General features: G+C 34.0%; 1 protein-coding gene across 1 annotated transcript; it reads right to left on the reverse strand.

Annotated features, from left to right (window-relative positions):
- Window positions 1–5628: 5628 nt before the first annotated feature.
- LOC132030385 (protein NRT1/ PTR FAMILY 6.3-like) lies at window positions 5629–10668 on the reverse strand. Its single transcript, XM_059420008.1, has 5 exons — window positions 10467–10668; window positions 10149–10326; window positions 10014–10053; window positions 8777–9345; window positions 5629–6755 (listed from the first exon to the last, which is right to left on the reverse strand). The coding sequence occupies exons 1-5, from the start codon at window positions 10582–10584 to the stop codon at window positions 5888–5890; spliced, it is 1773 nt and encodes a 590-aa protein (XP_059275991.1). The 5' UTR covers window positions 10585–10668; the 3' UTR covers window positions 5629–5887.
- Between the last annotated feature and the right edge of the window lie 3618 nt (window positions 10669–14286).

The following is a 14286-nucleotide window of genomic DNA, read 5'->3' on the forward strand; positions in this document are numbered from 1 at the left end:
TTATTTTTTATTCAACAGGAATAGTTATCACTGTATAGCACTATGCATTACAAAATTAGTGCCTCCCAGGGCGCTTGGCATTATCCGACCATTGCTGATCATTCAATTACTATCAGAAATCATTTTTAACAAAAGAAATTTCTAACTTTTGAGTCTCTAATACATTTAAAGCATTTATGTAATGTTTTGACTAGAAAGCATATAATAATAATAATAAAAAGGAACAACATGAACGTTGAGATGAGTAGACGAGGGCTCGTAGTTGTAAGCACACATCTACGTGTACAATAGTCCTCTCTCTGTCTCAAAATAAGTATCATCTTAGCAAAAATCAAGTCCATTAAGAAATTCATAAATACAATGTAGAGTTTACTAACCTATTTTTTTTCAAGAATTGAGCAATATTAAAGATGACTACTTCTTTAATGTTAAAGGCATAGTTGAAAACATTAGTCAATATTTGTCTTGAATTCCTAAGGTAACACCTATTTTGGGACCAATTTTTTTTCCTAAGATGACACTTATTTTGGGACTGAGGGGGTAATTATCTTCTTCCATCGAGTATTATCAGGGGATAAAAAGTGGACTGTCGAACAAGGCTAGAGGTCAAGGTTTAGAGGAGGAAAGGCTTTGGGTATTTAGGCACCTAGATGGCTAGACTGAATTATAAAGGGCACTAGGGGTATAAAAAAAACCCGATAAATCGCACTGAACCGACAATTCGAGGAAAAACTCTGACTAGTGGTTTGGTTTTGAAAAAAAAAAAAAAAAACTAATTTGGTTTAACTAAAAAAAGTCAAACCAAACCAAATCAAATCACCCCGACATTGCATGTATACAAATTTTAAAAATATTTTATACATAAAAACATTTAGTTGTAATGTAATTTATAGTTTATCAACAAAAGTAATGTAATTTATAAATATTTCTTAAATACTTTCATAGTCTTTTCACATATTTTCAAGGCTAGAGTTAGAATTTTGAATGTTCCAATGAATTTTATAGTCCATAGATGTCAGTAACTCAAATAAGAGCTCAAATTAAAACCAATTCAATACTAATACTAACAAAAGAAATTCAATTCTAACACTAGGAATAATAATAATGCTGGATATCTATTCTTAGTTTTGCATTGGTTTAGGCAATGAAATACATAATTTTAAAAAAAAAATATTTAGTCATGTAATTAATTCTTATTAGCCAAACTTATTTTAGAATGACTTAGTAACTTTAAATTTTGATCATTTTCATTATGGCTTGGCGATTTCATTAATCTTTTATAAAAATAAATAAATTATTTTAGTACAAACTCATCTCACATTTTGTGTTATTTTCTTAAGAAATACCTTAATTTGATTAGTTGTATTAATAGGACTAAAGAAATATTTGAAACGCAAGTTATATGTTTTATATGAAGACTTTACCCAAAAAAATTCGAAAAACCCGAAGTTGAAAAACTCTACTTTTATTGGTTTGGTTTGATTTGTAGATTTAAAAGCCCGACACAATTGATTTGGCTTGATATTTGAAAAACCCAAACCAACCCGGTCATGTACACCCCTAAAGGGCGTAGTGTATAGTATGGTAAACGAAATTCTTCTAAAAATTAAAATCAACATAATTACAGAGTTTTTTTAATTTTTTTTTTTTTTAATTTTTAAAGTCAAATATATTTGGTAAAATGAAAAGTTTCGTAGATGAAGGCATTTTAATCTGGGAGTAAGATGTGGCCACTATTTGGTTTCATTATTTTGGAGATATTGGAGCTACGTATGTAGATCTTTTCTAGCGTCTTTGCTTAAACATTGAGTTAAATGGTATTATATTAACTCGACCAAGATGATCATGTAACCAGTGACGGATGTGATGAAGGAAATTTGAGTTTAATTAAATACAATATTTTTAGTACAGAATTCAGATGATATATGTGTAAATATTAAATTTTAAACTTATAATGATTTTGAAAATAATATAAAAAGTAAAGTCGTCTAGTTTAATCCTCCATCTATACATGCATCTAACATATGTGGATTTTAAGGAGCCGTTTGCTAGGACGTATCAGAGAAAATAATAAATGTATTATCTTTGGTATTATTAATCTCGTGGTTGGTAGAAATTTTTAACCTATGTACAACTAATACATGTATTAGCTATACACCCTATTCAGTACAATTCTTGTACATAAACCTATGCATAATTTAATACCAGTACTATGGGTGTGTTCGGTATGGAGGATCGAAAATGTTTTCCTAAAAAATGTTTTCTTAGAAAATAAGTGAATTTCTACTTATATTCTCATGTTCGTCTGGGTAACGGAAAATAAGTGAATTTCTTTCTTATATTCTCATGTTCGTTGGGTAACGGAAAATAAGTGAATTTCTTACTTATTTTCTCATGTTCGTTCGGTTGGTAGACATTTTCAGGAAAATACCTACCCAAGCCCCACAACTCCACCCCAACCCCCCACCCCCCACCACCCCTTCTTTTTGAAGTTTTTAATTTTTTTCCTGGATTTTCTAAACCACCCGATCCCTCCCCTCGCCCCCAACCCCGCATGGACCCATACCACACCCCCCACCCAATTTTTTTTTTTGAAGTTTTAAATTTTCTTTTCTTGGTTTTCTACAAAACCACAACTCCCCCCCCCCCCCCCCCCCCCCCCCACACACACACAAAATTCTTAAAAAAAGTTTTAAAAGTTACTTTTTACACCACTCACCCCCACGACCCCATCCCCCTCCAATAACCTCGCAAACTTTCAATTTTTATAATTTTTTAACAAAGGTAAAATTAAATAGGAAGTAAAAAATTCGGGAGGGGGTAAGGGGGCGTGCGGGGGGTGGGTGTAGAGGATCAAAAAGAAAACTTTTCAAAACTTTTTTTAAAAAATTAATTCTTTTGGAGGGGGTGGTGGGGGTGTCGCCAGGGGGGTTGGTCATGGGGGGGGGGGTGAAAAAAAAAAAAAGAAACTTGTAAAACTTTTTTTAAGAAAAAAGAAAAAATAATTTGGGGGGAAGGGGGGGTGGGGGGTTGAGTGCGGGGGGGAGTGGTTGGGGGTGGGTTGCGTGGGGGGGGGGGGGGGGGGGGGGAGGGAGGGATGTGGTGGTGTAGAAACGAAAAGAAAAATTAAAAGTAAAAAAAAAATTAGGGAGGGTGGGGTGGGGGGTGAGGTGCGGGGTGGGAGTAGCGTGTGGGGTGGGCGGAGTGGTTGGGGGGTGGGGGGAGAGGGGAGAGGGGGAAGGGATGTGGTGGTGTAGAAATCCAAAAGAAAAATAAAATAAAAAAATTGAAGGGGTGGGGTTATGGTGTGGCGTGGGGGAAGTGGTGCATGGGTTGCGGGAGTGGTTGGAGGGTGGGGTGGTGCATGGTTGCGGAAGTGGTTGGGATTTGGTAGTTAGGGGGTGGGGGTGAGGGTGGGTGGTGCAAAAAACCAAAAATAAAATAAATTCAAAACCTTTTTTTTTCAAAACAAAATTAATGTTTTTTGTTGGGGAGGGGGGGTGGGGTGGGCATGGGAGTGGGGGTGGGGTCGTGGGCGTGGTTGGGGTTGGGTTGGGTGGTTGGTGGAATGCACTTGTGGACTTGTTTTCCTTACTTTTATTAGGGAAGTCATTTTCTCCATTTTTGAGGAACTTGTTTTCCAAAATTTTTGACCAAACGAACATGAGAAAATTGACATACCGAACACACCCTATATGTCTATTCTAATATACACCCTATTTATGTAACTCAAAAAACCAAATAGACTGAAAAAATAATCCTAGCATAACTATTCTTATAAACCCTACCAAACGAATCCAAAGTATTTAATCTAGAAGTTGATACTTTTAGATTCGGTGCATAATTTATCTCCCCTCTTGGGACAATAACTCTGCAACACTTGATTCTTATTGATTCCTGGATCGATATTTTCTTTCTGTTCTTTTTATTTACTTAAACAAATGTATAAAATATCTGGATCTTATGTCATAAAAATAAGAAATAATGCAGTGAGAGGACGGTGTTGGAGAGTGAGGGGACCGTCAGCAAGGTAAGGGAAAATATATATGGTGTCTGGTTAAGGCCCCTAGGAGTTATTTGCTTCCCACAGTACAGGAAAGTGGGAAAAAAATTACAAACAGTGCTGGCAATATAACAAACACGACAACCTGTTTTTTGGCAGTATATGAAATTATGATGTTACCTTTTGGATTGAGATCGATAATAATCCAATTGAAGGTGCAGTTGTTCTGAGTATCTCTTCATCCAGACTATTTCTGAATCTAAAATATCTGTTTTCTTTGGCTTATCCATTTGATATTCGCAAACTCTAAGTTCAATTGATTCGATTTGATGTAAACTTTACAAATGATTACTTTTCATTCATGTATTTAAAAACGATCTTTGTTATGAAGTTTTAAATTTTATGGCAATGACTTTAGCACCGAAAATAGTTAGACGGCGCTATTTCTACTTTGAGTTCGTGTCAAGTTAGTCCACTAATGAAGATAAAAAAGCGTCCTAATGAAAAGTTATTCATTCCTAAATTTCGAACCAGATATTTTTATAAGGTGAGCCATTAATCAGATAACACACTCTAGTTTAGAATAATGATTTTTGATTTAAGATTCTAAACCGTGCCATACCGTCCCCCCTCCCCCCACCCCCCTCGCACCCCTCCCCCTCTTTTAGCACATAGTTAGATAGGACTAATAGAAAGTAGAGGAGTCTCAACTGCACAACTCTATATAACCACAAGATCACAAAAGTTCGTGCTCTTGTGCTGCGATTCAATAATTTGAGCTATGGGTTATTGAAATGTTCCATTAAAAATCAGGATCCTAAATTTTTTGAAAATGGATATGACGTCGATGCAGAGCGAATTTAGAATTCAAGCTTTATAGATTCAATCATTAAGGTTCTTAACATTGAACTCGCAGTATTCTACAAATTATTCAACCATACCTATTACATTTTTCAATTTTAATAGATATCATGCTCCACTCTAAAAGTATTTGGTTCAAATGAACACGGTATCAGTTTTAGTGTAGACACTTATTTTGATTGGACGCTAGCGATTTGGGATATACAGATTACTTGTTATTTTAATTTTTTTTAAATTATTATATAATTCTAAATGGTTTAAGATGTGGTGATGTTCAGATATATATAACAAAACACAGAAAGAAAAATTGTAGCTGGAAAAGACGGGCACGTGAATCATGATTGGGCACTCGAGCTGATTGAAGAAAATTTAGTTGGGAAATGGACCAACCAGAATTAATTAACTCCATGATTTAGTTGGTCCTGTACTTTTTCTAATAGAAATTTAAATTCATGTTCTCCATATTATTGCATCTTCTTGATCGATTAGCCAAAATTGCATGTGACAATATGAGTGCCGCGCCACTCGTGCAAATTTGAATTTGATCGAGCACAATTAATCATATATACAAAACATCTGTAATGTTTCTTATAAATGTAATTAAGCTTTGTCTTGTTTCCAAGTTCTAACTTTTTCTTCTCATTTGATACCAAACAAAGTAAAACAAAATAATAATAAGGTTGAATAATTTGATTATCAGACGGAAAAGCAAAAGATAAATGGATTAAATAAAATGGAAAAAATAATAAGATAACGATAGTTAATTTCTCTGGGAAGTTGGCTGTTACGATTGCATTTGATTTATATTATTTTGGTTATTCTACAGATACAGAGGAGAAAGTAACATCGGAAAGAGCTCTACAACTTTTCATTAACTAGGCTCTTTCCCATTCTTTGTACATATGCAACTAGGTTACCATACACGTAACCTTAATTCCAATAAAGTTAAAGAGTCAAAAAAGAAAAAGAAAAACAACCAAAAAAAAAAAAAAAAACTAATTTGCCTTAATGAAGATAATTGCCTTAGTGGCAAGCTGGTTCTGAATCCTCCATTTCAATTCCAACTTCAGCAAGCCTCTTCTCCTTGTACACGTACCGTCTTGAGAAAAACAAGAAAATCATCAAATTCAACACACTCAATGTTGCCAATAGCCAATAGAAATCATATAGCCTTCCTTGGTTCAAATTATCAGCTAGCCATGGTTTGTTCCCTGTCACTTTGTGCACAATTGTCACCAAAATTGAACTAAAGAAAAATCCTAGTGAAAGTGTACTCAAAAACAACCCCGTGCTCATAGTCTTCATCCCTTTTGGACACTCTCTTAAGAAGAAATCAAGTTGTCCAATATAAGTAAATGCTTCACCTGCCCCCACTAGCAAGAATTGCGGGACTAGCCAAAACACACTCAAGGGTACCATGGCATTCGCATTATTGGTCAATCCATGCAAATGTGCCACGTTCAATCTCTTCACTTCGGTTAACGCGGCCGCAATCATGGCTATAATCGAAAGGACTAAGCCAACTGCAATACGTTGCAGCGGGCTTAGCCCTTGAGGGTTGTTGAGGACACGTCGTGCGATAGGCACGACAATGCGGTCGTAAAATACGCACGTTAAAAGGATGCTACCGACGAAAAAGAGCGTCAACGAAGCTGGAGGAATTTCGAATTTTCCGATGTGACGGTCCATGGTTGTAGCTTGTGACACGGAGAATGTTGTCATTTGTGCATAGACAGTCCAAAACATAATGGTCGTGGCCCATGTTGGTAACATTCGGACGACCAATTTTACCTCTTCAACATCGGTTAAAGTTGATAAGTTCCACTTGTTCACCACGGTAAATCCAGCAGATTCAGGGTCATTTACCTTAATGGCTGCCTTGTCCAAGAAACTGCAGAGAATAAAAACAAAATCCATGGTCAAATTATTGGCCCACTATATAATTGGAATTTAATGATGCATTTGTTTTCAATATGGACATTATTGGTAACAACTTTTGGAAAAAAAGCTCGAAGCTGTTGCTATTGTTGTCCTCCACTTCTTTTTCTTTATACTACTATTTATGTTTGCTAGATTTAAAATTTGACAAGTTGTATGGGCACATAGGCCAGGGGGCGTGAAGATCGATTGGGTGACAGACTGGCTGAGAGTCTCTCGTGATCTTGGTTTTCTTTTAATTAATTCTTAAAGACCATAGTGTTCACTGCATCTTCATCTAAAATAAAATTAGAAAACATTTTGTTTCTACTTGAGATGAGAAAATACTATATTTATGTAATTTTATCTGACATATGAACGTTGTCTTTGTACGAGAGAAATACTATAATTAAACCGCCTTGAAGTTCCGAAGTTTATCCGTTTCTCTTGATATTTTCGACCCCCATCCCCCACGCCCCTCACCCCACGCCCCGACAAATAAATGAATAAATTAAAAGACATTTTCTGTAAGACCACTTGTATTGAACAAATCAGTGCAAGAACTAGGGAACATGAGATCATAATAGAAAGGGAGGAAAAAAGATAGCACTATAAAACCTTTATTTTCCTTTGCCCTTTTCTCAATTTGAAACATGCATGAACATGGAATGGCAAGAAGTTTCAAAATTTACTGCCAGGAAAAATCGCTATCAAGGAAGAGTTAGTGATAGAATTATTCACCCTTTTTTTGTTTTTAATTATTTTAAAAGGTGTATGATTACCGCCTTTTGAATTGTAAGACAAAATATATCATGAAAATAAATAAAAAAAGCATTTGAGGTACTATTAGAAGTGCGCTCGTGTTTGTATATATAAAAAATAATCAATATAATCAAAGACCACAACTCTATAGGCAATAAGCAGGGAAGGTTACAGGCAATAAGCAGGGAAGGTGACACTTTCCACATATAAAAAAAGAATAATTAAGAGTAAAAGAGTGTCTACTCCAAATTCCTTGGGTCGTGGGGGAGGGTTTAATGTAGGCTGATGTATATTCAATTATATATTATAAGTCAACTTGCAAAATATTACAAAAAGTCTTAAATAGTTTGGCCATATCGTAAAACATTTCGACAAAATGGAAATAATTTTTTGGATTTGATTGGAGATGTGGTGATTAATTGGTTTATGGTGGTTGGCCATCCAAGATTTGGCCTACCGTGGGGATAAGTTCAAAGCACTTCAAATAATAATGCAAATAGTGCAAGGAATAATCAAAGCCCACCAGAAATGATGATAACTTGCACATAAAAACTTCATTTTCCAATTGTTGGCGTCTTTCTTCCTCGATCTAAAAATCAGGACATTGCACATGCTTAACCGAGCACAATTTCTCTTTCTAAAGATGTATTGAACTCATGAAGTGCGACTCAATAGAAGGATTAAACTAGTATCTGAAATTTGATGAACTTGTGCCTATTATTTTTTTGGTTGCATATTCAGTGTTTGTTATTCGCTTTGGAGCCCCGATTAATACGAATTGTTTTCATTCCCAGGACTCAGGGAGTAACACACCCTACCGGAATTTTTTAATTCTCAGGTTTAGAACCCATGACCTCACAAAGGAATCCTATTATTTCCACCACAATTCTAGAATGCTATAGAGAAACTACTCTAAAGTCTATTTTTTTTTTTACTAATAAACTTAGGGGAGATATGATAATTTGGTTGTTAATTCCAAAGAAATAAAAAGTTAAATAAGTAATTTTTTTCTTGTTTTAAGTCTCAAATGGAAATGACGAAATAAAAGGAGCTAGATCACAAATATTCACAATAATAGATGAGTTCAAGTTATATAATTCACCAAAACAAAATATTTCTAAACTATCAAATGGCCTTTAGGTGACCTTATAGCTAGTATAATTGTTTTTACACTAATGATGTATATAACTTATAGAAAAAAGTCGGGGGAAAAAAAGAAAAAAAAAAACTCACCGGTACTCTTTGCTGTGAGGCAACCTCTGCTTGGCTTTCTTGTTACCATCCCCAGGAATATCATCAATATTGAAAAGAAGTGAAGAATCAGAAGGCAATTCCATATGCCTTTTCCTCAAAGCAGCCACAAAAACCGAAGCAATTTGTGTCAACGGACTCCCTACAAGTTTCTTGAAACGATATTTCCTCGTGCCTGATAGAAAAATCACCAAACCAATAACAATAGCACAAGCACAAATTCCATAACCCCATTCTCTTCCCAAATTATCTTGAATGTACACTAATATTGTCACTGCAGCAAGTGCTCCAACATTGATGAAGAAAAAGAACCAGTTGAAGAATTTTGTCATTTGTCCTCTTTCTTTTTTGTCCGTTTCGTCGAATTGGTCTGACCCGAACCCGGACACGCTGGATTTCAACCCGCCCGTCCCGAGCGCCGTCATGTATAAGGCGGCGTATAGGACCATAAGTTGTTTGCCACTTGCAGGGATGCATGTTGAACTCCCTGGCTCACACTTTGGTGGTCGAAGGCTTGGGATTATAGTGGAGATTGTCAAGATTGTAACACCCTATAATTCATCATGATAACAAGTAAATGAATTAGTACTGTATTTACTATCAGTGCAGTGCAATTTAACCTGTTATAACATGTTATCATGTCAGACTTGTCATGAAGAATTATGTGATTTATATACATTATTGATCCATAAATATGGAGTAGTAAATTTTTTTTGAAGAGAGAGATGAAACAGAATCTTTTCTTTTTATCTTTTAAAAAATCCAGCTAGTAATGGTATATTCTATGTTTTTTCCTCTTCTTCTTCCTTCTCTTTTTCCACTTTTTCATTTCATAATCAAGCATTCAACGCCCATGCTTACTGCTCCACTTCATTGAGTTCATTCATCATTAAAAAAAGGGTTAATTTAAACCAAGTGGCATTATATTTTTCTTCATCTTAATTCCCTTTTTGATCGATTTTCCTCTTCACAACATTTATATTTAGATTCTTTAATCCCTTCATGGACGTCAATATTATTACTCTTTCTTGTCTCCTCGTCAAATATTCTTAAAAAAAAAAAAATTGTTTTGCGTTCATGCATCAATCTCACGTAAGAACAAAAGGAAAAGGATGATTTGATGACCAAGTTAGTCCAACTCGCCAACATGATGGATCTCAAAAGGAGAAAAAGATATTTCTATTAAGTTATCATCAAGATTCAAAAAATTGGTATGTACCATGGCTTGAATTGTAGTAAAGATACCAATAGTAAGATACCTGAAAAAAAAAAAATTAAAAGAGCAAAAAAAGATGTTAGTGACAGATAAGTTTCATATAATTCCAAATTTTAAGATATATAGAAATTCACGAACCGTCCAAGAAAAGTGTCTGCTACAAAACCACCAAGCAAAGTGAGCATAAATGAAGTTCCAAGAAAATTTGTAACGTTGTTGGCCGAGTTAGCATTTCCTAAATGCATGGTCCCAGTCAAATATGTCACCAGGTTTACAGCAATACCTAATGTCGCTAGCCTCTCCACCGCTTCAATCCCTATATATAGTAAATAATAAAATAAGTAATATGTATATATTTTTTAGCCTAAAGTACGAATGAGTTCAGTTGAACTCATAGAACTTGTCTTAGAGCCGTCTCTAAATCCAACAATGACAAGTTCAAATATGGAAAGTTACCTAAAATCATGGCGGAGCTAGACCAACCGCCGGACGAGGATCGAAGAGCTGGTCGGCCTTTGTAATCCCAGGCATCTGGAAGAGTTTTTGTTTCTTGTTGTGTCACAGGAAGTGCCATTTTTAGCTAATTTTTTTTTCTTTGATTAATTGATGTAGTGAAGTACTATGAGGAGGAAAGGTAGAGATATTAAGAGAAGGTATCCAAGACGATGGTAAGATTCAGTTGATTCCATTACCTTTTTATAGCCGTTGGTTTGGGGTCACTCCTTTGGCTTCTTTTATTAAATTAATTAATGCCTTAATTTTATTTTGTTTTATTTACATAGGTCCATTATCAGGGGAGTGGTAAGTCCACATGAATGTTTTTTTTTTACTTTTCCTTTTCTTTTTGATTTTTTTTTTTGGAGGAAATTTCGTGGTCCGTAGCTTCAAATGATACACTAAATGATTGATAGTGAACTTCAAAATGCTTGTACCCATGAATTCAAAAGGGGAAATTTAAAAGGTGCCTAGCTAGTCCCATGTAAAAAGGGATTTCACTTAATCAAATTAACCATTTGAGCATCCCTTTAAACGTGTTATATTAAGGAGGAAAAAGCGTTTCTACATCTAGGTGTTTTACTTTGGGGTCAAATCTAAGATCATTATGCCAATCCAAGAAATTACAATAAAGAAAGTGAGTCTCGTTTTTTGTGGTATCGATTTTCTTGGATCAAAGTAACAAAATACTAAATGATCCCATCAAAGTAAGAGTCCAAGTTTTGTAAACTTGACCTACAATTAGTAATTCTTTATATCAAGTTTGATATGGCAACATGAAAAATAAAGTAATAACCTCTATAATAGGTCAAAATAACTTGATATTACAAAAAATCATATACACAGTTACCATGCATGTTTTAACCTTGATTAAATAAAATTATTGTGGCAAAGTAAAATTCTAGGTCTTGTAAATAAAAGTGACAATGCAATTTGGTGCAATAATCACAAGATCTTGTATAGTTCCCGGGTATCTTGTGAGTAAAATATAGCTTTTCGAAAATGGGTGATGGGCATGAAAATTTGAGGATTGCAGTATCCATTACATGTACTTGAAGAGCAGAGCAAATTATTTGTCTGGCTCAGGAATTTTGCAACTTTTTGATATTTTGTTTCTAGCAACTAATTATAGGCTAAAATTGAAAAACCCAAAGTCGAAAGTTGTTGCGTTCAAATAAATATTGCACGTCAAAAGATTAATCAACTCCTAAGAACTTTTCTGTGGTGGGCATATATATCCAAAAAGTAAAGATAGGGAAGTGATAGAATGCATCCAAACAATGGGGAAAATCACGTTTCTACTTTTTCTTGAAAAGTAATCATTTTAAACTAACATTAGTACTACCGTGTTTTTTTTTTTTTTTTTTTTGGGGGTTTAATTGAGTTTGTTCAATAACAACAACATACCCAGTGTAGTTTCATAAGTGGGGTTAATTGATTTTGTAGTACTTTATGAATTCATTTTTATTTTAAATTTTTCTTATAATTATTTCCTTTTACATATAATAAATCTGAAAACAACACGGAATTTTTTTATAAAATTATTTTCTTCTATTCAAATGTGATAGGTCCAATTGATCTGTATTCACGTTTTTTTTCTCTCATTCTTTGATAATATTTTTCAAATTTCCACCCACCCCAACTTTCATAATTTACCAATGGAGAAAAGGCACTTGGGCAAAAGCGAAATCTCATAATGTTGCACTTGCCAAACTTTTCGGAACTAAAAGGACTAAGGACAAACTTACAAATCGAGGAAATGTGAAATTTCAAGATCTGGACAGCCCAAGAAAGAGAAGAAAATATATATATGAACACACAGAAAAGAGAGCTAAAGACAATGGCCATTTTCTGGGTGCTTAGACCTTATAAAAAAGGTTGCCATTTAAAAATAAATTACAATTAGCACGTCACACATGTTTCTTACTAACTGCACTCCAATTGATTGATTGCCGGTCGTATATATTTTCACAGACATATCATATCGTTTTAAAAATATATATTAATTAATAAAATCAGTTATTTGAAGAATCAAATTAGCAATTTTTAATCGAGTTTATGTAATAGACACCGCCAATATGAATAACATAGGGTCATCTTTATTTGTAACACGTGGTATATATTATATACATATCTTATTTTTAAGATTTCATATTTTAAGGAGACGTACTTGTAGATATACCTGATTGTGTAAATTTTTTTTTACTTTGACTTTATTTAAGTAATATACGTTGTCCGTGTAAATAAATTTTACATTATCAAATCATCTTTACTTGTAGCATGTGACATACATTAAAAGATAAGTTCATATATAATGAAAAAGTTCTCGTCCTTTCAACTAACGTCCATTTCTATGTCCTAGGGTGCTTTGACCTTATAAAAAAGGTTGCCATTTAAAAATAAATTACAATTAGCATGTCACACATGTTTTTTACTAATTGCACTCCAATTGATTGATTGCCGGTCGTATATATTTTTACAGACATATCATATCGTTTTAAAAATATATATTAATTAATAAAATCAGTTACTTGAAGAGTAAAATAAGTAATTTTTAATCGAGTTTAAGTAATAGACAGCGCCAATATGAATAACATGGAGTCATCTTTACTTGTAACACATGGTATATATTATATACATATCTTATTTTTAAGATTTCATATTTTAAGGAGACGTACTTGTAAATATACCTGATTGTGTAATTTTTTTTTACTCTGACTTTATTTAAGTAATATATGTTGTCCGTATAAATAATTTTTATATTATCAAATCATCTTTACTTGTATCATATGATATACATTAAAAGATAAGTTCATATATAATGAAAAAGTTCTCGTCCTTTCAACTAACGTCCATCTCTATCTCCTTCTAGGACCAAGGCTACAGTATCTGCAGAAAATATTACCTTTCATTTTCGATCTCTTTCATCACTGTTACTTAAAAGTTGACTCCAGAAGTAGCCAAATTTTAGGTCCTTTTAGGATAAGCAACCTTTTCGGGACACAAAATTTTCATGCGTGTTGAACAACTCATGCAAACAAATTAAAACTTGTGTCTGTATATTCTACGCATCAATTATTAAGATTAAATTCAAAAGGATATTTCTCGGTGATAGAATATCCTCATATCTTGCTTTTTCCGATATATTCCTCGAGGTATCTTTAATTCCTTCGACGAGAAAATTCCTTAATTAGTTAATTCTTTCACAAAATTTATCAAGATTAATAACAAATTCAAAATCAAAGTTAAAATTGGATAAAAAAAAAATGCACTTTCAAGCAAAGATGTTACGCGATTATTAAGAATTTTCTCGTTTACGACTACAACTAGTTGACTAATTTCGCAATCATTAATCCAATGTCTAAGATCTGTGATTTTTATTGATTAAGTATAAAAACATTACATATATTCGCTATAAGTCTGCCGGTCCTTCTCTGTGTTGACCCCCCCTCCGTCATGGACGCCATGTACACCCTTCTTATGTATTCAACGTACATCCTCATTGAAGATTTCCCACCACTGTACAAATGGAGTATGTGGTTAAGATACCACATTTGTTATAGCTCAAGTACATGGCTCGTATTATAAATTATTGAGCTAATTGGGGGATCTGAGATTAACTAAGAATATATGTGTATACGGTGAAAACCGGATCAATTTGTGACCGATAAGATCGGAGCAAAAGACAGGTTCAAATGGGCACGAATACGTTCTACCTTGCTTCACGTCGGGGGTGTTGTACCGGACACAGCAGATCCGAGCCGAAATAAGCGTGTCCGTT

The sequence above is a fragment of the Lycium ferocissimum genome, chromosome 9, assembly GCF_029784015.1.
Source record: "Lycium ferocissimum isolate CSIRO_LF1 chromosome 9, AGI_CSIRO_Lferr_CH_V1, whole genome shotgun sequence".
NCBI classification, from domain to species: Eukaryota; Viridiplantae; Streptophyta; class Magnoliopsida; order Solanales; family Solanaceae; genus Lycium; species Lycium ferocissimum.

Bases quoted from the DNA above. Each gene is read 5' to 3' on its own strand.
- LOC132030385 (XM_059420008.1), bottom strand. From the start codon at position 10,584: ATGGCACTTCCTGTGACACAACAAGAAACAAAAACTCTTCCAGATGCC. The intron at 10,327-10,466 runs GTAACTTTCCAT...TACTATATATAG, and splicing joins TAGCTCCGCCATGATTTTAG to GGATTGAAGCGGTGGAGAGG. The intron at 9,346-10,013 runs GTACATACCAAT...GATGAATTATAG, and splicing joins TTACTACAATTCAAGCCATG to GGTGTTACAATCTTGACAAT.